Source organism: Melospiza melodia, chromosome 9, assembly GCF_035770615.1.
Source record: "Melospiza melodia melodia isolate bMelMel2 chromosome 9, bMelMel2.pri, whole genome shotgun sequence".
NCBI classification, from domain to species: Eukaryota; Metazoa; Chordata; class Aves; order Passeriformes; family Passerellidae; genus Melospiza; species Melospiza melodia.
Window position 1 is genome coordinate 28649788 of NC_086202.1, and position 27994 is coordinate 28677781.

General features: G+C 44.4%; 2 protein-coding genes across 5 annotated transcripts; one reads left to right on the forward strand and one right to left on the reverse strand.

The window, feature by feature from the left end:
* SLC16A9 (solute carrier family 16 member 9) lies at positions 1-27987 on the reverse strand. 4 transcript variants are annotated; one of them, XM_063164021.1, is made up of 8 exons: positions 27852-27987; positions 21245-21363; positions 14392-14447; positions 12701-12928; positions 4707-4850; positions 3651-3746; positions 1228-2136; positions 1-914 (listed from the first exon to the last, which is right to left on the reverse strand). In XM_063164021.1, exons 4-8 carry the CDS (start codon positions 12894-12896, stop codon positions 736-738), a joined length of 1524 nt encoding a protein of 507 aa, XP_063020091.1. In that variant the 5' UTR covers positions 12897-12928; positions 14392-14447; positions 21245-21363; positions 27852-27987; the 3' UTR covers positions 1-735. The 4 variants fall into 4 exon arrangements, with proteins under 4 accessions (XP_063020091.1, XP_063020090.1, XP_063020089.1 ...); XM_063164020.1 differs by lacking the exons at positions 21245-21363; positions 27852-27987 and adding an exon at positions 17666-17783; XM_063164019.1 differs by lacking the exons at positions 21245-21363; positions 27852-27987 and adding an exon at positions 17526-17777.
* Positions 18209-19369, forward strand: LOC134422269 (basic proline-rich protein-like). The gene has a single exon (XM_063164260.1). It carries the CDS (start codon positions 18209-18211, stop codon positions 19367-19369), a length of 1161 nt encoding a protein of 386 aa, XP_063020330.1.
* Positions 27988-27994: the final 7 nt, after the last annotated feature.

The window sequence follows — 27994 nt, forward strand, 5'->3', positions numbered from 1 at the left end:
TTTCCTTTCACGGTTTCAACAATCACATTTATTCCTTGGTTTTAAAAGGTTTTGGTTCAACAGTTTTATAAACAGGCTTCACAAAATGTGCAGTATTTATAAACATGGTTCTTAGTCGCAGTGGTAATAAGAATCTTTACTTTCGTCATAATGTTCATTTCAGTTTTACAACACAAGGTTGATTGTTTCCCCTCTTCTCCCTCCCACAATTGGCACTTAATCATAAATTGGAGAAACTTTAAAAAGACAAAAAAGTTAATCTAAGCATGAAGTTAAAAGCACCTTGCCACAGTATTACATTTTAATAAGGCAAATTCTTGTTTTGTAAAGCCTAATTGTGCAACTTGGAGACCTATGGAAGGAGGCAGAAATGCCAGCCTTCTCTTATAAAGAACAGGCCTTCATTTTTGCTTTGAAGTGTTCACCCCTCCATACCAACCCCCCTTAAAAAAAGTACAGCTGATAATACAGCAGGAACACCCCCTTTACAGGGTGAAAGGAAATTACAGTAGACAAAGGCTGAAAACATGGTGCATAGTACACAAAATAAGACTGTTTTTAAAAATAACATTAAAAAAAAAAAAGAAATAGAAGAAGAAAAAGAAACTGAACAACAAGCAACAATGGAATTTTTCTAGTGGAAAGAGGATTTGTGGGCTTCATAAATAAGTGGAAAATTACTAAAATACTTTGCTATATAATATAAAAAGGCGCAAAGTGTTTTCCAGTTGTCACCTAAGCGTTAGATGCAACTTTGTAGGAGTAAGTATTTGGAGGCAGCTTGGAGCTCTGATTGGTGCAGGCATTCCAGCAGGGCAGTGCTGCCAAGAGCAGGAGAAATCCCCCCAGCAGGACACAAAAGCCACTGAAGTAGAAAGCAGTGTTGTACTCCTGCGTCCAGTCGTAAAACCAGCCTGGGAGTGGAATAAGAGAGAAGCTCATCAGTGAAATGCAACACAGCACTGGCAACATAGAAAAACAACAATTAAAAACCACTCAAACAACAAAATAAAATTTAAATTACATAGGTTGAATCTAAAATGCTGTTTGACCTCTTAGACATGGAATGTGTTTTCTCCCAAAGACAAATCATGAACATAATCAGCTAAACAGCTTTTATTTTTTGTTGCAGATTTTGATTTCATCTTTCCATTACTATTAGACATGCAAAATTCTGTCTGGTTGTGACAAGCTCATGTTCAGTTTATATCCACACCTTGCCCTTACCTACAATTGGTGGTCCGAGGCTGTTCCCAAGTCCAGCAAAGAACATCAATATCCCATAGGCATGAGTCAGTTTCTCAATCCCCACAGTCTTTGTTGTTACATATGGAAAAATTGACCAGTTCCCAGTCAGAAAACCCAAAATCCCAGAAAGCATCGCTAATGTAAGGTAACTTTTGGCGAATGGAATTGCAAACAAGGCCACTCCTGTCATTATTAAGGTAGTTACATAGAGATATAAAGTGTTAACCCACTTAAAATCTGCCAGTATTCCTAAAATAAGTTTGCCAACAGTCGTCATAATGCCAATAATGGAAATAAGGGGCATGTAATAGTCATCTTCACTAATGTTTGCACTTCTTGCTACATCTTCCATGAGCAGAGAAGGGGGAAATCCACCAATATCAAAGAGCAAGATGGCAACAAAGAGAGCTGAAAATACTTTGTTCTTGAAAAGAACCATGGTCTCCTTCCAGTAGGTCAAATAGAGCTGCCACTTCCTCTTGGCGAGTTGCTTGCAGAAGTTTGTCTGTTCTACAACCTTCTTTTTGTAAGTGTCTTTCTCATTTACGTTTATTGAGCTCAATGTGTTCTTATTCAAAATGCTATCCTGTTTGCAGTCAGGCACATTGTTCACAGATTTTTCATCAATATAGCCCTTTTCAAGGATGCTAATGTTTTCTTCTACAGTCTTTTCCTTTTCATGGTAAACAAAATATTGATCTGGGACTTTGTCTACAAACATTTTCTCTGGTGGAGGAGAACTGGATGATTCCAAAGGTCTCATTAGGCTGCCACAGGCTAATATATTTAGAGACAGGGCACCAACTATTAGCAGACACCCATCCAGTCCATACAGCTCAATAAGCTCTCTTTGCAGTGCTGCATATATAAAGAGTCCAACACTTGAGCCTATAAAAGAAAAATAAGTTTGGTTTAAACTGAAGAACCAAGACCATTCCTCAACTCTAACAAAATTCCACAATTCAGCAGCTATGAATACAGTGCCACAGGAATGGTAATTCATTTGTGCTCCTCTCTCCCAAGTTTAATGAACCAGTAAATCATCATTCCTCCTGATGTTACAGTTCCTTTGTTGAGTAGCAACAGCACAAAAAAAATCTCCCAAAATATCTGAACACTTTGTGACAAATAACACTAGCAGACGCTTCATAAACAAGTAGGATCAATACTATATCTGATTAAAAACTTCAAAGAACTGTTAAGCCACTCTTCTGCCCTGCTCTCATATACATGTATCCCTTCAGGTACCATTTTGAGTTAGCGCAGTTAGAATTTCCCACTCCAACATTTTTCCCTTTCTCCTCCCAGGCAGAAATGGACCAGGAGTTCGCCAAGACCCCTCCTAGAAGCAGCCCTTGACTGCCTGGTATTTAGGGGCAGGGTTTGCCAGGTGGAAGTTTATCCCAAAGGCATTTCTGAAGCTCTACAGGACTAGGTATGCACATGTGGCCATTCAGAAGAAAACACTGAAGAGCGAGAAATTACTAGGAGCACAAGCATTTAATGCAATCCCAGTAATTTAAAGAAAAGGCTCTTTGTTGAAGTGAGGACATATCCATTTTAACTAGTGGGTGTCCTCTCACAGACACAGAACATTGGTTTTCAAGTCAATTTATATGACCAACTTTAAAATTATTTGCTGAAGACTGTCTGGTGCTAAACAGAGGAAAAATCAATTACAAAATCTATGCTTGTTTTGCCTTCCAGGTTCTGAAATTAACCAGGGCACAATAAGATCAGGCTTTAAGGCAACCCACCTGGAATGCAAAACAAAGCCACTGGAAATGATCCCAAGGAACATTTCTCTAGAAGCTCCTCTTCACTCAGCTTGTGTGGATGTGGTATTAGTATCTCACACCACTGACTACACTGATCCTGTGTCTCCTCACTGACAGCTGCTCGAGCAAAGAGGTCAGAGCAGGCGCCCCATGGCACACAGAAAGCAAGGCATGGCACAGGAGCCATCTGTAACCATTCCTACTCGGGCCACTAAAAACTGTAGAGGTACAGCTAATGTGAGGTAGTGGTGATGCAGCATTTGTATCCTGCATCTCCAATCTCTTTCTCACCTCTGATCCTGGGTAAGAACAAAGAGGAAAAAGAGGATCTATGGAATGTTTCCCCTTAAGATCTGGGGCACACAGCCCAAGCTACCTGAGTCTGTTTTCAGTGAATATCCTTTCCTCATCTATATTGATGGCCCATACATAAACTTGCAAGTGTAGTTACTATTGTATCTGAAGCCTCAGTTTTTCCCTTCATTGCTACTGATATTTTTATTTAAGAAAGTAGTAACTTTCTTAAGTTACTGAGAAAAACATAATCTTCTGGTTTTTATTGCCAGGGTAAGGATGGCTGCATCAGAGCTGACAAGCTGGAGAGAATGACAATTGAAGTCCTACCTGTTGAAATCAGCCCAAGTGCGAGGCCTCTGCGTTTGTCAAAATACTGGCACGTGATGGTGACTGTTGCAGTGTACAAAAGGCCACATCCAAGACCTGCATAAAAGGAGGGAGATATAAAACATGCTGCATCCTCTAGGAATGGATGCCCTTTGTTATCCCCCAGGTGATGCCATGGTGTGCCCTGGGTACTGAGGTACCTTTAACCCTGCTCAGCACTGTCCCACCTCCCCATCCCTGCTGCTGAGCAGGGTGCGGCAGGCTGGCCTTGAGGAGCTCCAGCTGAGCCCTGTGCTCTGTGGAAGGGCCCCAGGGCTCTGAGCCCAGGGCTGGGCGGAGCTGCCTGCCCGTGGCACGGTGCCCTGCTGGCCACAGAGGTGCCCAAGTGCCTGACACAGTTAACTTGATCAGCCACCCACGGCAGCACAGAGGGCAGGTCACCACCTGCTCTCGTGCCTCCAGCGCAGCATTTTGTGCTCAATCCAGTTCTGGGCAGAGCAGCACTGCTCCCTAATGATCCCTAATTTATCAAATTAGAATGAGTATGTGACAGAATTCCAGAAGAGATATTATTCCCTTAAGATTGGCATTTCATGCCAGCAGAAGACTTGTTCGATTCCAGCCCTTCGGTAAAACCTCAGCTTCTCCATCTCTAACAATTGTGTCAACAGAGGATAAACTGTTTTTAAACCCTCATGAACATTTACATTGTTTTTATCTTTTTTCATGGTAACAGCCTGCCCAAAAGTAAAGCATTCCTTGATAAATAAAGTCCCAGACTACCACTGCCTCTATGAATCAGTTTCCCATTTCATATTCATTAACCATCACTCAAAATAATGAACACTAATTCTCAAAATGAAGGGAAGGTATTTCTGGAACAGGCTGTTACCATGTTTTTATCATGGTAACAGCCTGCCCATGCAACATCCCTCCCTGCCCAAAAATGAAGTATTCCTTTGTCTACCATTGTCTCCGTGAATCATTTTCCCATTTCATATTCATAAACCAACACTCAAAATAATGAAGACTAAATGAAGGGAAGGTGTTTCTTACCAACAACTATCCCATATGAAACATAGAGGAAGTATATGTTAGGTGCAAAACTGCTCATCATGAGGCCCCCAGCCACCATAAAGCCACTGAAGATAGCTACAGGTCTTGCTCCAAAAGATGATACACATATACTGCAGACAGGACCTAGAGGAAAAAAACAGGAAAAAGCATTCCAAGTAAACACCAGCACCAGGAAGAACTTCTAAAAAAATATCAATCTGTGGAAATGTTTCTTATGATAACTATTTACATGTATAATTATATTAGATAACAATTCAGAGTACTCATTTTCACAGGGTTCTCTAAAGCAGTTATAAAAATATTCATGGTCAGGCTAGCAAAATTTTTCTCAAGGAGAAACCGAACATCAAGGCCATGAAAGGGTCATTGGGCTGGGAGGGAAAGAGCAAGGGAAACATTCCTTACACATAGGGAGATCCAAAATTGGACTGTCACTGTGGACTGTCACCACAGAACTTAGGTGCACAAAGTTTCTGAAAAGAATCTTCATCTTGAAACACAAAACCAAGGCAGACCATCAGCCAGGCCTTAAGCAAGCAGGTATTTTTTGCCAGAGCACAAAACCTGTGTTTCAGAAACACAGTATCTGTATTCATCTTGGTATGTGATGTATGAAACTGGAAAGGAAAGGCAGTCACTGGGCATCATGGTCACAGCAAGAATGCCACCTGGTGCTTACACAGAGGGAATCTCTGCTGGCATCCCAGGCAAGGATAAGCACCATTCTTCCCTGATTTTTGAGGGAATTAAACAGAACCTGTTACTACCTATCTCTGCTCCTCCTGTGAAATTACAGAAAATAAAAGTCACTTATGGGGAGCAGCCATAACAACATTCAAGTTCACTCCCCAATACTTCTCAGTTCTTAGCTCTCAGCTCTTCAAAGCAAGAACAAAAGTGAGGCAGAATTCACACCCTGCCTCCATTCAGCCAGTTCTCTCCTCACAGAAGTTGTAGAACAAGCATTTATTCTCAGCTGTGTGACCTGGAATACACCTTTTAGTCTTAAGTAGCGTGCAAGTTTGGTGCCCTGCATAAAGAATCAACCAGCAAGGGACTTGGCTTGCAAAGACAATTTATCTGAAACTCAAACCTTCACACATAAACTCAGATGTTAGCCTCATTTCTAAACTCAGCAACTTTGAGATTAGAAGTTAGATGCACAGATGAATGCCATCATTTAACACAAACAAACAAAACCACCTTACAACATCTGCACCTCATGTGAAGGGATGCACACACACACGCCATGGTCGATTCAATCTGCACAAGCAGCAATTTTGGAGTCTGCCATTTGCCAAGGTTAGTGCTCCCTGAGTCACGGGACAGATTCCCAGCAGATGGGAGGTGAGCCCAGAAAGGTGATACGAGGTAAACACTTGGAGCCTGGGGATGGTGCTTGCCTAGGTTTGTAGACAGAAGAGAGCAGCTGGGAATGCAGGAAAGGTTTTCCTGTGGTTGCCAGCCATGGGACAAGCAGTTCAGGCAGGCAGGAGCAGGGATTTGTCAGCAGGTGAAATGATCCTCACAGACAAGGCAGGCCAGAACTTTTGCCCTACATTAGAGCTATCTGCCCAGGGAACATAAAGGGGGCTGAGTCTGAGCTGGGGCTTATCCAGGCAACCAGAGTTACAGAGGAATCAAGAAAATATTCCAGGAAAGAAAGGATTAATTGGATTTTGGAAGCAATGAAAAAGGAAGATCTAAGCACTTACTGCTTCTCAAGAGTCAGCACACTGTGGGAACGAAAGCTGGCCAGCATAACCTGGGCAGGGTAACATGCTGAGAACAAAGGCTAAGAGCATTGCTGATTCTTAGAATTAATTACTAGAACTGGCAAATTAAGATTGGTATGTTTCCTAAAACCACGGGATTTAAAAAAGAACAAAGGATTGACTCTGTATTGTATAAAGAATTCTTCTACACTAAAAGAAAATAAAGTAGTGTGAACATAATACAATTAAGCAGAGGAATTTGCACTCTTTCTATTCTTTATTTCTGACCTACTACCTTGCTAAAACAAACAGCACTTCCCTTCCACCTGCTCTCTATATTTGGACACAGCTACTCTCAGAAGGTCCCTGTCCAGTCTGGGGTGGTGGTGCTGGTACAGACATCACTGACCCCTGCTAGAGCATCCCAGGTGAAACTGGACCCTCTGACCCCAAGCCAGAACAAGACACAGAGCTGAAGGATGTGGCTTCATAACCTGACAAGGACATCTCCACTGGAGCATGAACAAAAGCATCCCTGACAAGGCCCAAGGAGATGCTCTTCCAGCCTCTCTGCTTACAAAATCTAATCCCAAAGGAGAACAAAGAGCACAAAGACATCTTTTCACTCTGACATGGAAAACAACCTGCACAAAAGTGAAGAACCTGCTCCAGAGAGCTCAGCATTAATCTGCCATCTCGCACAGCAAGACATCTGGCAACTCAGCAACAGCCCTGTTTATAAGAAGGAGCGCCACTGTAAACATTAAAAAAATTATTTTAGGTCCCCAAGTTGAGCAGAGAACAGCTCCATCTTCCCATTCACACTAGGCACAACTTTCACACTCATCACACTGCTAGAAAATCAGTCACAAAAGAAAATCCCCTGGATTTTCAAATGCTGCATCAAAGCCAGCATCTTTGTCCTTTCCTGCCTCCTTGCATTGCTTCCCCTTCCCTGTTTCCCATAGCACTGGCATCTTCTTTTCCACCAGGCACAGCACCTTCAGTTATCACCACAGTATTTGCACAAGAATTGACTGTACACAAACTTGTCATTCTTTACAAATATTTGAACCACAATGGGTTCAAGGCAGTAAATTCTAGTAAAGATCCAACTTTCACAGAGTGGGACTGAGACCTGCCCTGTGGATTTTGCTCAAAGTGGGCATTCTGAAGAATGCAGGATGCATACAGCCACATAGGAAACAGATCTTCAGGCAGCATAAGGGTTTTCATTAGCTGACTCTCACCATAATATGAACAACATAAAAAAATCCCAGTGGCAATCCTCAATAGTAAGCATGAAAAATAGCTTTTAAGCCAGCATTTTGTTCAGTTTGCCAGCAGCTCCAGGGGTTAGCACTGGAACTAGTACAATATCTTATGACATTGATAAATATTTACCTCTTTTACAAATAAAATCCCTAGGGCTTTTTCCTTTCCAAATGATGTATCTTAAAACTAGACCAAACTCAATCAAAAAGAGATAGCAGCACAGTTTACTGGAATGACAGCTAACTCTAGGAAGAGAGACAGCACAGGAACAGACACTGCTCTTCTGCACACAACCTGTCACAGCTCGCAGTCAGCAGCACAATTATCAGGGGAGCAGTCAACAAAATGGGAAGCAGAAGGAAGATTGGTTTTCACAGGAGATCTTCATACAGGGGGACCAAAGAGGAAGAACGCCTAGGAGGGATCATTTGTACATTAGTATTTTTATTAAAATTATTTTGAATTAAGTACTTTACCCTCAATGAGACCAGGATGTGTCTGTGAGTCCTTCCTGAGACATGAAAACAAGGCAACTGCTGCACTTAGGAACTTAAACCTGCAGAAATGTGCTGACCTCCTGACAAGCACAAAGTTGGTTTTTTTAATGGACATCCAGAAGTAACAAGCTCAAAATATTGAGCTTTCTTCCTCAATATTTTCACATAAAGCAAAAAAAAAAAAACCCTGCAAAACAACATTCTCTCCCTCCACTCCACTCACTAATCTCAAGGATCCTCCTTCCTTCACCTCATACACAAAACATTTTGCTAAACAAACTGTATTGGACAACTGAGTTCCTTTTCTTATCGTCGGCATTAATCTGACCCACCCTACCTGGGCATCTGTCCGAGCCTGTTGAAACTGTAGAGTAGAAAAAATGGTCACAGACTGCATTAAAATCCACTGGACAGAATACAAGAAAATGTTCTGCATATTAAGTGCATTTCTACAACCTGGTTATAATAAATATAATATTCTCCAAATGCCTGTACTTTGGATATGAGTATAGATCTGAAAAAAAGCCTTTTACACTGGGCAGTAACCCACTCCCAACTGATTGGAAAGACATTTCCTTTCTAGAAAAATGTTGTTATATGAACTGGGCTTTTTTTCAGAGGAATCTTGGGGACACCCTTCTCCCCTATGCATAAGTTATTTACAGCATCCATACTTTACAGTGGGGGCTATGGCTGTATGAGGTTTGTGTTCAAAAATATGTAGATGCTGCAAAATAGAGTGGTATAATGGATGTCATGGGGTAGTAAAAGTTATAGAGTAGTAAAATTGTTGCTTGAAAACACAAAATTAAGCTTTTTAAACACCTATCACTGCATGCCTCAGATCAGCAGAAACACCCCATCAAATTATCAAGGCGTGCCTTTCAAGAGAGAATCCTCCCTTTGCTCTCCCTCCATTAAAGAAGGGAAGTAGGAACGGAGACATTGATGTCTCTTCCTATGCCAAGGACTGTGAAGTCAACCCTTACTATAAACAGCTGTGGTGCCAATTACAGGCGCCAAGGTCTTTGTTTTGCTTTTAACAAGTGGAACATGGATTAAATTTAATTTCAGGCTCCAAATGGATGCAAAATTAAGAACATTTGGTGCAGAAGAAGCACATGATGTTCAAGAATATATATAAATATCCTCCTCTGGCCTGTTTTAGTAAGGGAAACCTACTAAGCTTTTTCAATTTCTTCCTGTCGAACAAGCCCTGGAGCCCTGTGTCCCATCTGCCATAGCCTGACCACTGTCATAACACTAACTCTGCAGGGCAGCTCTCACCTCTGCCTCCCACAGCAGCACTGATGCTTGTCTGTCACTCCTCTAGGCACATTTCCTGCACTGCTCTGCAAGGTTTCCTCACAGAAAGTCACAACCCAAGCCATCCTGCGAGGAGGAGCCCACAGGATCCCAGCCCCATTCCCTTCTCCAGCTCAGGCTGGACACTGGCCCCAGCAGCACCGTCTGTGCTGCGAGCAAAAGGACAGAAATCGAACACCAGGTGCCCAGGAAATGGATCCAAATAAACAAGGTGCTGTTCTGGGTTTCTATGTCTCCAGTCTAAGTTTAGCTCTCACAGAAGTCAGAAGTAAACATTTTAGAAAGGATACCAATGCAGCAAACATGAAAGTTTGCTTTGCAGCATCAGCTGCTTGAAAAGAAATTTCAGATTACAAGATTACACGAGCAGAAGGAAGGGGAGAAGACAGAGAACCTTTTTCTGTGCCAGATATATATATCTTCTTGAGTTTGGTGAAATTACAGTACTAATACAGCAGAGTCACTGGTCCCAACTTTCTCTGTTAGAGAAGCTGGTGAATGTCATTGCCAGTGCTATCAATGAGAAAGGTCTTCCTAAGAAAATGGACTCTGATTTATTTCCTGGCTGTGGCTGCTAATCTACCATAATTGTCATTCCTTTTCCAGTCTGGTATCTACAGCTTCAGAAAGGTGATGTTAAGTTGAATAAAGCCCACAGAAGAGTCTAAATGGCTCTCCAGTAGAGCCTTAATTAAAAGTGTGGGAGTATTGGCAAAAAGACTGTATCAAGTTACAGGCTTTAAAGAAAATTTAGAAGTAATTTGATGACATTTTCTAGACATCCATCACACTAATCAAGGGGCACTTCAAAATATACCACTTGAAGTTAACACTATTCATCAGCTGAAAACTAAAACTAAACGACTTGTACCATAAAATTGCATACTTTTAAGGAGGAAATTCAGTAGATTTATCATTAGGGTCAGAACCCAGCTTGACAAGCAGTGGGAACTTCCATTTTAGGTAAAGCTGGGAACATAGACTTTGTTTTCAGTCAACTCTGATAACATCGATGTAATTAAAGGACCCTCCCTGCACTTTCTTTTGAAGGCATAAAGGGTAGGAATGATTATTAAGCTTCTGAATGCCAAACTGAAAGAATAAAATCACATGGACAGACAGCACTCCTCCTAACCTGTCAAACCTACATTTATTCATTCCATACCAAAATCAGTCACAAGAGCACCTTTGATTTGAATTACTCATCATTGATTTGTATTATTCATCATTATTATAGCTGCTGTCATGGTTTAACCTCTACCACAACCAGGCCCACGCAGCCACAATCTCACTCCCCCACCAGCAGGAAAGAAGAGACTCAGAAAGGTAAAAGCTGGAAAACTCCTGGGCTGACACAAAGGCAGTTTAATAGGGAAAGCAAAGCACACTTTGCATGCAGGCAAAGCAAACCAAGGAATTCCTTCACTGCTCCCCATGGCAGGGCAAGTTCAGCCATCTCCAGGGCAGCAGGGCCCCATCACATGTGATGGTGACTCGGGAAGACAAATGCCATCTCTCAGAAGATCCCCCCTTTCCTCCATCTCCCCCCAGTTTATTTACTGAGCATGATGTCACATGGCATAGAACATCCCTGTGGTCACTTGGGGTCACCTGTCCTGGGTGTTTCTCTTCCTGACCTCCTGTGCACCCCCAGTGTCCTCACCAGACTGGCAGCAGGAACAGCAGGAACGACCTTGGCTCTGTTAGCCCTGCTCACCAGTAAGAAAAACATCTCTACATTATCAACCCTGCATCCAGCACATTTCCAAAACACAGCCACTGAGAAGAAAATGAACTCTACCCCAGCCAAAAACCAGCCAGCTACAAAGCACAGTGCTGAGAATTGCCCACAGCAGCAAGTCAGAGGGCACTAACATCTGGAAACAAGCACAATGTTGACATAAGGGAAAGGGGACTGCGGCTCTTAACAGAGACCTCTGGTCTCCTAAAAGGGTGTTCTCTTGAATTTCCTTCTGCCTAGTTTTTCCTTCAGCAATTACCTTGTTTATCATTATTTTCCCCCACTTCACTCTTTCACTCAAGTATTTTGAGGTCTTGATGAATAGCAGGAGTTAATACCCATGACACAGGAAAATTAAAAAAGGAAGATGGAAGAGCAATCTCCAGTCCTTTATCCAATAACACCCTCAGACTAAATAGAGTCTTTTTGTGCTCAGTGATCCACCTGCCTTTGCCCATTTCTCTTCTGCCTGGTGGCAAAAAAACCCTAACACAGGAGTGACACCAGTACTTGATCAGTTCTGGGGCCATACAAAGCAGTGCTCTTTATTCAGGTCTGTATTGCTATTGGAACATCAATGTTCTTTTGAGGAGATTTTCCTCAGGATCCTGAGCTGCATTTTGTCCATTAAACCACATTATTGCTTTTGCCTGTAGCAGCTCCCCTGCTGACTAGAAATTTTTTCCAGATCCAGCAAATAGATAATAGTTCCCATGGTAAATCTTTGAAAAACAGAAGTTAGTGATATGACCCAGTAAATACCCGTGCCTGATCTTAAAACAACAACCTAGGAATTGTCAAGGTGGGGTTTTATTTCCCTAAAATTCTGCTGTTACTCTCCAAGTGACAATGTCTTACTACAGAAAAGTTTCTAGGAAAGTTGCTTCATTTAATGCTACTGTTACCCATAACTTTCCAGCCTTCAAAGGGAATTTTTTCTCAAATAAAGAATGAAAAGGGGCCCTCACCCACCCTCACTGGTAGGTTTGCTGCTAGAGCTGAAAAATTAGTAACTCATTCATTGACTTTTTTCATAAAGCACTTGAACCATTTTGGACTAACAGCTTGCTCTGATTTTAAGACAATAATATAAATGTTAGTCTTAAAGTCTCATTAAAAAAAATGCATCAACAAAATTACTGTTCAGCTTATAGAGTGTGACTTTTCTAGTTTAGAAAATTCAAAATGATTGTATTTGAATAAAGGGAATATTTTTCTTGCTCTTTTAACATTATATTCCTCTGGCTTATGCATAAATGTAAGTATAAAGGAAACTATAAATGTAATATAAAACTAAAAGAAAAACGCAGCACCCTCATTTGCAGCTGTCTTTGATACGATTCCAAGAGCACACACACACAGACGAAAGCATCGATTGGAGACATTTCAATTTAGGACAGCTACTGCTTCTGCACTTACTGGCAAGCAATCCAATTCCATTGGCTAGCGATCCAACCCAAGCAGTCTTGCCTTTCCCCTCTCCAAAGGCATCCAGCCACTCCAGGTACAGCACTCCCACCGCCAGCGGTGACCCGTAGCACAGGAACTGGGCGAAGAAGGAAACCACCACGATCACCCAGCCCCAGCCTCCGTCCGGCGGCTTCCGAAACGCCATCCTGGCAGCTGGGGGCAGAGGCAGGGCAGCACCTGTGCAGACAAAACCCAGAGGGAGCAGGGTCAGACACCTGCCTGAGCACAGGGCAGCTGTGCAGAGGCGGCAGGTTCAGCCAGGGGCTGGTTCAGCCATCCTGCAGGAGCAGCTGCAGCACACAGGCTGTGGGAGCTGGAAATGCCACACTGCATGAAACAGTGCAGCACACGGCAGGGGAAATTGGAACTGCTGGGTAACAGAACAGCAGCACCTAAAGCATCATACATAGAGTTGGACATACACCAGAGCTGCATGAAAGAGAAGCATTTCATTTGCTGAGTGCTAAATAAGCTCTCTGAAAACTTCAGGCATTCATATCTGCCATGGTTCAGCAGAAGAGCCCATGGTCACCTGCTGTTAAAGCCATGAATATTAAAAAAGGAGGAAAAAAATCTATACTCAGTTCCACTCTCAGCGCAGTATCTTTCCATTTATTAAGGTGTTTGCCACCAGATAGTGCACTCTGAGAGGGGCAGATCAAGGGGAAGACTGACACTTTGGCAGTAGTAATAGTTAGGTACTCTGTTCTGTCAACAAAGCGATGTGCAGAGAGCTGCATCCAAAAATCACTTTGAGTATATTAGTGAAGTGAGCTCTAAGACTGTGTACAGGTGTGGCTGCATGACAGCAACAAACATGCATACAAAAATCTGCTATAACCTGTAAAAGTGTCTGCCCTCTGCACACATCAGCCTTCCCCAAAGTGGCACTCACTGCCTGGACTCAAGAAGCACCACCTTGCTCCTGGGCATGGCCCAACCCATCACCTGTGTATCTATGGCTTAAAATAACCCACCACCCTCACATCTTCTCAAGACTAGAGTGTGAATGTAGGGATCAGTACTTCTAAAACCTGGCAAATGTAGAGGTTTTCCAGGCTACATTGCTCTGAAATCTCCCTGTGCACACAGCCAGCCTGCCCTCCCTCCCTACAGGGAGCAATCTGATGAATAAAATTTGATGAATACAAAACACATGCTCTGCTCCTGGCTCTGCCACTAACCAGATATGTAATTCTCAATAGTTTTATTTCCTTCACCCTGGAAGATAGAAAGAGGTAAGATCTCACCCTGTTTTCTTCATGGAATATTCTCAAGGACCACCTCCACACTGCAGCTCAAGCATTAAGACTGCTGCAGTAACAGCTCTGCTCTGGGAGACTCCCAAGAGACAAAGCAGAAAAGTAAATGCATTGCACTGCCTTTTTGACTTAGGAACCCAGAGGAAATGGAAAAAAAAATTACTGCTGTATGAAAGCAAAGGGGAAAACAAGCAGACAATAACAGAATTCCCATTTGAGACCCTCACACCCTTTTCTCGGGCAATTTTTAAGAATTTGCATGGAAAACTTAAAAAAAGCTCTATAGTATAAAATTTTGAGGAATTGTATAGAGACATGAAAAAGGCCAGTTCTAGTTTGCAAATGCACTTAGATGTGACTTTGAGGGTAAATACTCACAGATGATGGCAAAAATCTGTCAGCTTCCTATAAATGTACCTTCATGTGACAACCACCTGCAAAAAGACAACAAAGCAAGTTTTCAGCCAACATATCACTGCAACAGTTAACACAGCTCTGAAAAAATGGAGGCTTCACATGAAATTTCTTCTTTTTAAAATCTTCCTAGAGGAACTTCAAAAGCAAACAAGTTATCTCAGTGGAGAAGTACTGATCTCCTGCAATTAATTAACATCCGACAGCAGCCTTGAGCCCTCAAATAACAAAAACATCGCCCACTAATGTGAAATACATTTCGACATCCTGGGTCCTTTGGGAGTGATTTACAATTTTAATATACTGACTGTCCTTGAAGATACACCATTCCCAGTTACAAATGCTACAAACTTATTTGTTTCAGCTAATAAATGTAAATTCTGACTCACTCCAATGCCTGGTGAGTGTCCCTTGATCCTGTGAGATGCAAGGGTGGCAGCTGGGATAGCCAGAAGTCATAGGCACTTTCCTATAACAATGCCTTTTACACAAAAAGGGATCTCTGCATTTCCACACAAAATATTTATCTGAAAACAGTCCCCAAGAGCTGACCCATGCATCTGTCCATGAATTAAGTAATTTTCACTTGGCTTGTTTTGTCCCTGCCTAGAGGAAAACATAGTGGAAATAAGTAACAGCTTTAAAAGCAGACAATGAGACAAAGCAAGGAAGTTTTCAGAAAAACCCTACAATAATGGAGGTAGACAGTGAATAGCCCCAACTCATATTTATTTAAAAATAAACTTTAGAAAACAAACACATTTTAGCTGTTACCTTGATTTCCATTATATTGGTGCCCTAAAATTTAGCACAAAGACAACTCTTGAGTTCAGTTCTGCTATTCTAAATATTTCATGGGAAGGAAGCAAGGACTGGGCAGGAGAGGAAAAAAGTTTTTGCAGTCTTAGGTCACGTAGTCTCCTCTAATAGAAAGACTAAAAACCTCTGGATTAGTTTGTCATCTGTTGCAATGCTGCAGAGTATAACTGAATTTAACCAACTGTACCCAATTTACAGCAGTAAAAGTGCTAACTTTCTACATGCTGACAACTCCTATTTTGCATCATAGATCTCTTTTGCATCTTTTAGTTAAATAACAAAATTTTAGGTATCAACCATCTCTATTCTCTGAATGCTCCAAGCCATTTATAGTCCACAACTGTTGGGCAAAAAGTAAAAAAAAAAAAAAAAAAAAAAAAACAAAAACAAACATAATTTCCCCAGAAATCATCCTCTGGGGTATAACAGATCTATAAAATCCCAGGGTCATTTTTGAATGTCCTGGCTTTCCCTTCCCTTCTCCTCCTGTTTTTGCAGGTTATTCCTTCACCTCACCCTGCTGTGTGCCTGATACCTAAACTGAGGTATTTCCTAACTCCCCTGAAAAGAGGGGGAGAGAGCAGGGAGCTGCACGAGGAGCCTGTTCCCCAGAGCCCTCTGCTATCATAGTTAAGGATGCCCTGCACAACAAAGCCACTGCTGGGACCATGGATATCAACTTTCCATTGGCACATTATTTAATGCTTCTCCGAAAGGGAAGGTTGTACTGTAATAGCTTGGTAGCAGGGAAAAGAACTGACAGTGAGAATTAAACCTTCATTTGCATGGACACCAAACCTGTGCATCCACCTGGGAGGGATCCAAAGTGCCTTTCACTGTTTTCTGTCTGTGTAGAAAGAGGACGCAAACTGTAAAGATAAATGTGGGCACTAAAAAATGAAGACACAGAAGCCCACACAGAGGGAAGTGAGGGGAGTCAATAGTTGTGGGTTTTTTTCTCAGAACCAACCAGGAAGACACTTGTGTAATCCTGGTAACAGATAAACAACTGTTCAAGATTCAGGATTCAGGTGGGAACAGTTTCACAAACCCTTCTGTTCACTAAGCCTAGGGATACTGCTTCAGGCTCCAGGAAACCAAATTAAATTAAAAATACTGAAAAAGAGACATGAAGCATAAAGAATTGAACAGTAACTTGAAATTTGGTGAGAAAAAGCTTTTCAGTGAGTTGTACTCACTGCGAATAAGAATCAGAGGAAGAGAGCTGCTCGATGAAAGCCTTTACCAACCACAACAAAAAGAAACTCTAGAGAACAAACTGAACAACAGCTTCAATGTGGAAAGAGAGAAGTGTCTGGCTGCAACTATTTGCTTTGCTCTGAGCACCATTATCACAACACTGAACTCCCTTCCTATAAATCTTAGAATTTGGCTTAAAGATGACAGATGAGCACAAAAAAAGAACATGAGCACCACTGAAACATTAGCCCTCAGCACAGCAACTTGTATTAATCTGTGGCAAAGGGAATCTTGAGAAAGACAGTAGCAGTGTGATTGTTTCCAGTTCGTTCTTTGCGCAGCCAGAGCCCAGGGAAGTGTGGTGCTTTCTGTGAGCAGCACATGGCTGCAGAGAGAGCTGATGTCAGCACACACACTGCGTGATTAACACTGGGCTCCTCGAGTTTTGCAAGGCTCTGCTACGAAGCAAGACGGTACCAGCCAGAAAAGTAACATCCCTCGTTATAAGCTGAATCAGACTTCTCGTAAATTTCTGTTTATTTTTCAGGCAAGTCCTTGCAATTATCATCTGAAATTTCTGCTACCCTTAGCTTGAAAGTAACACCTAGAGCATGAGACTGCTGCATCATAGGTGCTTTTAACATGCTCATCATATCCAACACCTGCACGTGTAGTGACAAAACAGCACAAGCATTGTATTAAATTCACTGCAAGTTGCATCTCTACTTCCACGATATCTGACTTTAACTGGTATTCTATAGTACAGTAGCTTCCTGTGTGACACTGAACACATATATGTATTTCCCTTCTAGTTCTCAATATTCAGATCTGCCTATTTGTCACATTTCTCTACTTGCCCTTCTGTCAGTTGAATAAGAGAGTTGTCAATATCAATGTTTCCTCCTGTTTCACATGGATGACGGAAGTGTGAAATTTTAAACAAAACAAAACACCAGAACGAAAACAAAATAATGTTTTTCTATAGTGCAAAATTAGTTTACATGAAGAAGCATCAGTGGGGCAGCACATAAACCAGTCAGCTTTGTACAAATCTGTCAGCTCAGCAGAACCAGTCCTACCTGTTCCCAGAGCCTCCCTGCTCCAGAGCGGATGGAAACCCCCCGAATGAAAAACTTTAGTGCCTGTCGGTCACTAGCACGCATCCATGCGGGCAGATATGAGCCAGCGCTGCTAGAAACCACGAGCCAACATGATTTACCAGAGATGTGCTCTGCAAACCGAGAGCACGATGCGCGACGCCTCACGCATCCCAACCTGCGAGGCTTCCCTTCAGCATCCGCTCGCCCGGTCCGTGCGCACCCTTGGCAGGATCTCCGTGGGGATGCACGGCCTCTTATAGCCCCCTGCTCGCCTCGCCTCTCCCCACGCCCTCGGGGCCAGCCCACAGCCCCGCGTTACACATTGACGCCTTCCAGCTGCGGGCCGGTCCCCACGGGGAGCGCTCACCGAGCCGGGACTGAAGCGCTCCGGGAGGGGACTGAAGGTCGCCCTGGCCGTGCCGATGGCAACGCGGCCGAGCCACAGTGCCCTGCTCCGGGGCAGCCGCCGGGGTGACACGGGGAGCCCGCAATGGGCACTCAGGGGTCGGTGGGCTCCCGCAGTGGGCACACAAACACCGATGGCGATGGGCACCCGCTGCCATGTGCCCGCGGCAGGTGCCGATGTCGCACACCGCCCAGTGCCCATCAGATAAACAGGGCACACCAGGAGGCACCGCAGCCACACCGAGGGGTGCTCGTCTATGGGCACCGCAAGGGATGCGCTCGCCCCGGGCCGGCGGCACGATCCGCTCCGGCTCCTGGAGCCGCTCCCCCAGACCGCGCAGAGCCGCCCCCCGCCCCAGCTCCCGGGGCAGCTCCCGCCGCAGAGCGGGGCCGGGCCGGGCCGGGCCAAACCGGGGGCAGCGGCCCCTGCGGGGGGGGTCTGTCCGTCCGTCCGTCCGTCCGCCCCCGCCCCCGCCCCGCTGTCCCCCCGCCCGAATCGCGGGTCCCGGCCCCGTTACCTGCCGGAGGGCGGCCCGTGGGGCGGGGGCCCGGAGCCGCCCCCGGGGAGCCGGGGTAGCCCCGCATCGCGGCGGGCGGGCCGCGGCCGGCACGAACCGGTTGTAACTCGGGCGGGGGAGGAGCTGCCGGGGGCCGGGGCCGCCTCCGCCCGCAGCCCCGGCGCGGGGGGACCGCCCCGACCCCCGCCCCTCCGGGCAGGCGGGGCCGCTCGGCTCGGGCTCGGGCTCGGGCTCACCTCCGCCGCCCAACGCTGCCCTGCCCCGCTCCACCCCCTGTCCCGCGGGCACAGGCGGGCCGAGGGTCGCCCCCAGCCCGGGGCCGTGCGGGAGCCGCCCCCGAGCCCCGGGAGCGGCGCTCACCGCGGGGTCCCTGCCCGCCGGGTGCCCGTCCGCAGCGCTGCCCCCATTGTCAGCAGCCCGGGGCACGGGGACCCCCAGCGCCACCCCCGCTCCTCGCCCCAAGGCAGCCGCAGGCCGCGCTCCCCCGGCACCGTGCGGGTCCCCGGGGCGGCGGAGCGGCCGCAGCACGGGCACGGGCGCTGGCTCCCGCACCAGCCGTGCCAAAACCCGCAAAGTTGCGCTGCAGACAGCGATGCAGGCAGCGCACATGCGGCACTGCTACCCCAGCCTGTCCGCTCCGGGGAGAGACAACTCACTCGTGTGTCAGCGCACCCACTGCCTTCAGGGGCCGCCTCATGGGAGCCCCGGGCCGGGTCCGTGTGCGTGGCACGTCCAGCGCTGTCACACGGGCGGCAGGGCGGCCGGCAAGTTCAGCACCTGCGATGCTCACCCTCCAGGCTGCAAAGGCTGCCGCAGAAGCTGCTGAACACCCAGCGAGTATCAGCCCCCACCTCGGGCGTGCTCAGGGTGACAGCTCTGCTGCTGCCTCTACCCAATTAGAGCTCAGGTAACCACACACTGCAGGTGGAAAGATAAACATTCCCTGAGCTGAGTGAAATTTTGAGAGCTGAAGTATTCCTAGACCTGAAATTCTGATGCAACCTCAGATGTTCACAGCCTCTGCAGTTCCGGCACCATTCTCCTTTTCAGTCTTGCATTCCAGACTTACTCCTTCATGCAATATTTACAAAGGCTTGTTAACTTCAAATGTCTTTGAAAGTCTCTTGATCCACGCCTCACAGTATTCAGGTAAATATCAAAATCAATACTTGCTGCTGGAAGGACTGACAGAAGAATGACATAAACTCAAGCCTCACTTCTAAGACATCCCAGCTGGTGTTGGGTTCTGCTGTGTATCTCATGTCGAAAAGGGCAGCCAGCTGAAGGGGGGTGGGGGGGAAGAAAGGAGAACAGGGACTCCGAGAGCTCTAGAAAGCTGTTCCAGGGAGGAGAACTGAAATAAATGGCATTTAACCTAGACAGAAGGAACAGGAAAACATCATAGAACTTCAAGAACTGTAAGAGGTTGCTGTGAAGCAAAAGGAATGAACTGTTCTGCATATGCATTAGACCAATAAAAGAGGTGAGTAGGCTTAAATTCCATGCCCAGGTAACTGCTACAGATATTAGGAAAAGCTAGGCTAGCTTGTGCTTGCACAGATTTCTTTGGGAAGCACAGCATTTTGGGAACATGTGCACTGGAGCTGCTGAAACAAATGACTGAAGACAGCTGCCCAGACAGTAAACAGCCACTGTTTACTTTGATTGCTTCTTGGGCTTCAGGACACAGGCTGAAATTGAAAGGGTAAGTGAAATCTTCCCATAGCCACACAAGAGATGGCTGGGAAACAACAATTCTGAATTAACTGTCCAAGATGTGCTCTTTCTTACACTTTAATACAAAACCTTCTTGCAAACAAATGCATCTAAAGCTCCAGTTCCCATTACAGATACAGAAATATCTGTGCTTGATACAGAAGCTTAAAAAACAATCTTGTAAAATTAAATACTTCATTCTAGCAAAATTGGTCATGAGCATCTGAAAAAAATTAGTGTATTCACAAGTTCACAATGGTTTAGCTGTACAAGAATAGTTAAGGCACATGAAAAAGAGTTAAGGCACATCAGTGGCAGGAGTACATTGGCACTCCCTGGATCCTTATGCAGAGGAAGCAAGTCCAGTCAGGTGTAAACCAAACCAAGTTCAGATCACAGGAAGCTTTGGACCTGAACAAGAAACCCCACTTGAGAATAACTATGCACTTCAAGTGAATACATATTGACCCTAATTGCTTACTCTAATTTCTCTGGATGTCCCCCTAATGACAAGTCCCCTGTTTCAATTAAACCCGTTCTTAATATGAACATGTCAGTCAAGTGCATACCATAATTTTGAGAGGCCAGCCTTGCTGGCAAGGAACTGAACTGGGAAAACAAGCTACAGAAAACAAGGTTAGAGGAAACAGTCCCTCCTCCATGTCTCCTTTGTCCCTGGTTTCATAATAAGCAATGCAGCTCTGTTCAACTCTAGGTTTCTGCTCACTTGGCCTACAGTATTTTGGCAACTGCCATTCGGCTTAGATTTCACATCACTGGTTAATCTTCTCATTTCTTCCCTTCAGGAACCCTTCCTACACGGCCTTCCAAGGCCCAGTGAATTGTAACAGTGCTATAACTGCACCATTCACAACCACACTTTCATCCCACACATCACCAGAATTCTTAAATCCTCATTTAAAATAGAAAATAAAGTAAAACACTGAATAATTTCTACAAGCCACTTTTCCCCTCAGCCTGTGGGGTGTAAGATTCCAAAGGATAAAGGTACTTGTGTAGCATGACCAGGGATGAGAGCAGCAGCTAGTTAAATTTTACCTGATTTTTGGTACACCATGGTTGCAGGATGTGCTGTTCTGGGTCACTCACAGCTGTACCAGCGAACAGATGATCGAGGAATGTTCTCTACTTCACAGCCAGTGCTCTAGCAGCAGCTCCTGGAGGTACAGAGAGGAAAATTAGAGGGTATTCAAACAGCCGGCTTGGAAGGGGTCCTTCCCAGCAAGGAATGTAGCTAGTGCTGCACACTCTAAATCTGATCAAAAGGATTATCACCCTGGGTCAAGAGGCAGAAGGTCTGGGGGGTTTTGGTTGGGGTTTTTCTGTTTGTTTTTTTGCTTGTTTGATTTTAAAGAAGGTCCAGATTCTACAGCGCAGGAAAATCTCAAAACATAACCTAATTCTAAACATTTGATCAACTATTCTCCTTTAAATTGTGGTCCAGGCTGGGGAGCATCCTTTTCTATCTTTTCAGTCCTTATGCAATCAGCATGGGAGGACAGGGTCTGCAGTGAAAGGGTAAGGCCAGCATGTGCAAAGGCCACTGTAGGTGTTTTGTTAACTTGCTTGTGGAAAATGTCCATTAATGATTGAAGGGGGAGCAAGGTGAGGAGAATAATCAGTAGTTTGACTGGAGTTTAATTTAAGCAGGCACATTAAATATTGATGCACTCACAGAGTCTAAAGGACACTCATTTATCTCCAGCAGCCGCAGCAGACAACGCTTCCGAAGTTATAAATTAACCCTTCATGTGGGAGGTGAGAAGCGTGAGGTTTCTCAAGTGCTATTTGACCACTTCAAGCAGGGTCACTACACCTTCTCTCAGATCTGTGTGAAAGGCGACAAGACTGTTTCAGCTGCAAAGAACATAGATTACCCAGGAGATGCCAATAAAGTACCACAAAGCTCCCTGGTGCCATCACAGCTACGCTGACAGGGAATATTGCCTACTTTGTCTGGGAAGATGCAGATACAGTGGCAGAATTGTCCCTCCCACAGTCTGGCTGTCACTGATAACACTAAATCCAAGGTTTCCACACCATCATCCTCTGCAGAGCCCCTCTAACATGGACAAGGCCTGAATTGTGTGCTCAGATTGTGTCCCCAGTGTAACCACGTCTGACAAACCGGCCAGCAGCACACAGGAGAGATGGACAGGGATTTTGTACAGGAGCATGTGGGGACAAGACAAGGGGGAATGACTTAAAACTGAAAGAGGGGAATAAATAATATCTATAATAAATAGATAAGAGGGAAAAAGCCTTTACTGTGAGGGCGGTGAGGCCCCGGCACAGGTTGCCCTGGGAAGTTGTGGATGCTCATCCCTGGAAGTGTTCAAGGCCAGGCTGGATGGAGCCCTGAAAAGCCTGGTGTGGTGGAAGGTGTCCATGCCCATAGCAGCGGAGCTGGAACTAGATGATTTACAAGGTTCCTTCCAATCCAAACCAACCTATGATTCATTTGCTGCTTTGTAAATCAATTTCCCATGTTACAAGTCTACATATATGCAAAACAAACACCACATGCAAACCTGCAAAGCTTGTAACAAAAGAAAAGCAGCAGCCATCTAGCTTTAAAAAACTGTAGTCTATAATTTCTGTGCTGTTTCTTTACTTTTACATGACTGAATGGGTAAGGGGCTTTTCAGGTTCTTACACCACCCATGTAGGTAACAAGGACATCACCTGTATGTCCTCATGAGGGTATTACCAAATGAGGGAAAAGCCATTTAATCAAAGTAATTTTAACTTCCTTATCACTTCAATGCTCTTGCTACACAACACAACCAACCAGTGCAGCTGCAAGGAGTGTTCTTTGAAGATGTCTCAGGTACAGTTTCTTAGTAAAAGTTCTTTGTAACAAACTAGAGAATCGTGACAATATTTACGCAACATAATCTTCTAAATCTGTTGCATATATTTGCATCCCCTAAACTGATAAAGGGACTATTTGAGTTTGGCAAATAATGAAGTTTTCCATATTTAGAACATTATTTTATTTATTATTTATTTTAAAGCTATTTTAAAAATCACATAGACTTCAACTAAAATATAAAAGTGCACCATGTAACGACAAGTAAGTGCTGACAGCATGAACCACATCTGCTCAGAATGTAAAATGGAAATAAATTTAGCCCTGTATCTCTAAGCAAAGGGATTTATCAGTTCTGTTTTCTTCCAGGAAATATCTAGCAGGATATTTTTATTATGGCAGAGGTCCCTCATGACCTTCAGGTTTGCCATAAATTCACAAAGATAAATGCCAGTACAAACCACAAATGCTATTTCTACTGAGATACAAAGTTTGTGCTGTTCAACCCCAACTTCCCTTTCCTGATCCTGTTACATGCCCCTCACAGTAAAGCTAATCCCCATTTAGGGTGGTGCATTATCACACTGGGAGAGTTCAAGAAAGCATTCACTGTTTTAGTAAAAAGGTTCCATTTTCTTTAGAGATCAGAATATTCCTTACAGAGAAAGGCAAAAGTCAGAGCTGTCTCTTACAGCAGCAAATCTTGTATAGATGAGCATGTGTGGTTACATTAGAGAATCAGATGACAGTGAAAATACCAGGATATTAAAGAAATCACAATACATAAATAAATCACTTTTTCAGAAAACAACTCAGTAACTTATCCTTTGCACCCATCACTGTCCTTTCTGAGCTACTGTATTTAGGGCACATAAAGGGCTTGTTTAACTAGAGGGGGGCAGACTGGTTTATGCTATTTCTGCATTTTTGTTCTTAATCTGGAATATCAAATCTCCTTTCTAAATTCTATTTCTAGCTCCATGCTTTAATGGGCTAGAATGACCACCTCTATGGAAGAATATGATCTAAAACGGTTAAACATATTTTCACTTTCAGCAGTGGATGGACAGAAAATAGACAACAGGTCCTTAGCACTGCTGAAAAGCATTGTGATCAGGAACAAGGCAAATCCCAAATGTCCCAAACTCCAGTGAAGGCTGCAGTAATCAGAGCTGTGGCAGAGGGCACGGTGAGGTGGCTGAAAGGCATTAAAGAACGTCCTAGAGGAAAATAATGACTCGTTTGTTCTGCACAGAATTTTCTGCAGGCTCTCCCTGCTGGCACATGGCAAGGAGGGGGCTGTTACCAACATCACACGCTGCTGCTCCAGTGGGACTCAAACCATTCACTGCTCTGACAGTCAGGTGCTCCAGAAATCCTCAGTTCTCCCCCCATGGGTGGCTTTTACTCTTTGCAAAGACTGTACAAAAAAAGACTTTGCCATCTTTTTGCTCTGGAGCTGAAGTAATCTGTTTGGCCCAGGTTTGCAACCTCAACGAATCAAAGGCAAGTGTTTCTGTTGAGGTGGTCACCAGGTAGAGCATCAGTCCTCGAGACGGCTCCTCAGAAGCAGTGTTTGCTCATTCCCTGTGGAAAATTCGTCTGTTCTTGCCAAGAGAGGGTACTGAAGTTTAATGGCACACATTTACCAGGGCAGGAAGCAGCACAATGCATTCCTGTGACACTCTGCAGAGTACAGACATGCTCTTTTCATCTTGCTCGAGTACTAAGTTCATTTAATAGACCTGAGTAAGCTTTTCCCTCTCTTATTTAACCATACTAAAGTATCAAGGAAGGCTTTCATTTTCTGTCAATTAAATGGAGAGGATAATAGCAGCAGTATGAAACAGCCAGAAACCTAAATTCATTTCATTGCTATCTCTTTTCAATGCAAAGGCTCTCAGGTTTTTTTCTGCATAATGCAGTCTTGCTACTTCAGATGTAGCATTATTTCTAATGCTGCCCTTAGCCTAGTGTTGGGTCCTCACAGGCTGAGACCAGCATCCCAAATTACACTCAGTTTTTCTGGTTATGTTCATGCATTGATCTGTTGGCAATACAGCACATGCTGAAATAGTTCACAATTAATCACTCCAAATGTCTGTAAAAAGCTCTCAAAAAAACCCCACATCCTTTAATTTTGATTGCCAAGACAAACTTGGTGAGTGCAGAGACCAAAGGGAAAGCAAGATCCCACAATAGGGGAAGGTTATTTTAAGCTTATGTCAAGCTGACACCCAGGGCTTGTCTAAATATAGATTTGTCCACTGTAAACACCCTTAGTCTGCATTTAGTGCAGACACAAGCAGAGTTACTCAGCAATGACAGACAAGATTTGCATCCACACCCAGGCCCACAAAAGCACTCAATCATAACCAAATAACCAATTCCTGAAAAATTAGAGTGGAAGTGGGTTTCTGCATCAAAAGAGAAGCATTAATCAAGAAAAGCTTATCTCCTGCTGTTGGCAGCACACTTTTGCCATCTGAGCTTTCAAGAAGAGAAGCAAGCTCAGCAACGGGCTGCAGCTTTCAGGCTCAGCTCTTTTCCTTACCATGGTTTGCTGTGCAGACACGTTCCCAGAGCCTCTGCAGTGGCTCACGTGTGACAATGTAGGAAACAGCCTGTGCTGGGCAGGTGTGGGGCATTGTTCTGCCACTCAGAAATCCTGGCTTCCACACCGTGGCTTCCTGCCTATTCCTGTCCTCCCCTTGCTCATGCTTGCTCTGCTTCTGAGCTGTCAGTCCTTTTATTCTGCAGCATAAACACTGTGCTGTGCTGGACCCTCTGTCCCAAGGTCTGGGAAGCTCACTGCATTTGCAAAGAGCTTGGACAGCTTACAATCAATAAATTGGCTGAAAGCCTGCTTGATCTGACAACTACAATGTAAACACAGCCAGTGTGTCCTGCCACTGCAATGTGATGCTCTCTCCAAGTTCATGTGAATCATATCCCCAGTGACTGTGAAGAGAACTGGAAACCATTGTCTGTTTACTGGTTATTGGAGCTTCCTTACCAAGAAAGTACAAACAAAAAAAAATGTGTTTTCACTGAAACAACTTGGGAATTCCTCTGTAACTTTACTGTAAACCAGACATAAATGTTTAACTGTACCTGTGTTAAACTTTCTTTGGATTTTGGGCTCTCTAGTTGAAGATCTTATGGCAAAGACTGACAGAAGAAAGGCTCAGAATGCTGTTTTACAGTAGGTTTGCAGCCCAAGTGTCTTTGCTGTGCTCCTGTGCTGGTCCAGAGGCAGAGTTGTGCAGGGTCAGCATCTGGGATGGTTCCAAATCTCAGGGTAATAGCTGAACCTAGAGGAGCTTTCAACTCTGACATACAGCCTCCACCAACTACCTTATGCAACAAGACCTATCTTCAAAACCCTTGAAATCTACTTCAATATGAAGTATTCCAGCTTGTCCAATAATCATTATAACAAGTAATGGAACAACTAGAAAAACCAGAAAACCAAATGTTCAGTAGGTAAAGGTGTGTTACATCCCTGACCTGAAAACAGGACAAGGAATGTTCCTTATTCTCACATGACACTTCTAATGCCACATATCCACACAGCAGGTCATGCACAAGGCCCTGCAGAGCTCCTCTACCATTTTGTGAGCATCAGGATTTACTTCTGATTGCCACTGTCTGTGGCTTTTTCCCTATTTGAGGAAGACTCCAGAAACTTGTCACAAATAACACTCCTGACCCAACATGGCCATGGCATTTTAACAGTCTTGCAGAGCACAAATCAGGCATCAGGTGTATCCTGCTAGCAAAGCTAGAGTCATGCAGGAGCACCATGGTCATTAGCATGAATAGCTCCTCACAACTGCTGACAATATTCAGAAACATTAATTCAACATTTGAACAAGGCAGAAAGAGTTTCTGTACAGCATTTGAGCCTTGGACAGATGGTGTTATCCTTATTTCACAAGGGATGCTCATTACACTTCCCAGTACAACAGGCCAAAAATATGTATAAGGCAAGGAGAACACTCCTCTTCTGCCAAGTGCACCTATTGTGCACTGGTTTCCTTTAACCCACAGAATTCCTGGGTCAGAAACAGAGGATGAAAAGGTCTGTGCATCACAGATTCAAGCAAGACAGCAAATGGCAGATTCCTAGCAGTATGTTTCAGTCCATGCAATCCCACCTTGGAATCATGAAATCATTAAGGCTGGAAAAGACATCCACAGCTGAGTCCAAGCTTTGACCAAACAACACCATGTCAACCACAGCACTAAGTGCCACATCCAGTCATTTTTTGAGCACTGCCATGGATGGCAGCTCTAACACATCCCTGGTCAGCCCAGGGTTCCAGTGCTTAACCATCATTTCAGTGTAGAAATCCCTCCTGATACTGAACCTGGATCGGCCCTGGCACAGTTTATGTTCTCTCATCCTATTGCTGGTTGGAGAAGGGGCTGATCCCCACCTGGCTACATCCTCCTTTCAGCACGTCAGAGCAATGAGGTCTTTCCCAAGCCTCCTTTTCTCCAGGCTAAAAAACACCCCATGACAGCAAGAGCAGGAGAGGCTGAACCACCAGCCCAGTGACTTCAGTCTGAAAAAACCCAGCGCTCTCTCACACATAAACAGAGCCCCAAGTCACTGATTTAGATGGCATCCAGTGTCACTGGAGAACTTGCAAGTGGCTCACTCTAATAGGCACAGACAGGTCTGCTTCAGAAATTTTGTAGCATGTTCATGTCCAGTCTAAACTCATTTGGACAGTTTCTAGCTAGGGGTTGCATCGATCCTCTTGCCCCTTACAACAGCTGAACCTCAAAAACTTTTGCTTTTTGGTTAGCAATTTGCCCACTTACCACATCTAACGTAGAGTAAAGCCTTGTCCGTGGATTCACAAGGCTTTGGAGAAGCTACTGTTGTTATAGCTGCTTGCTGTGGTTCCTTCCCCAGGCTGACTCATGCATTAAAGACTGACCGCTCTGAGCAGGAATACAGGGTG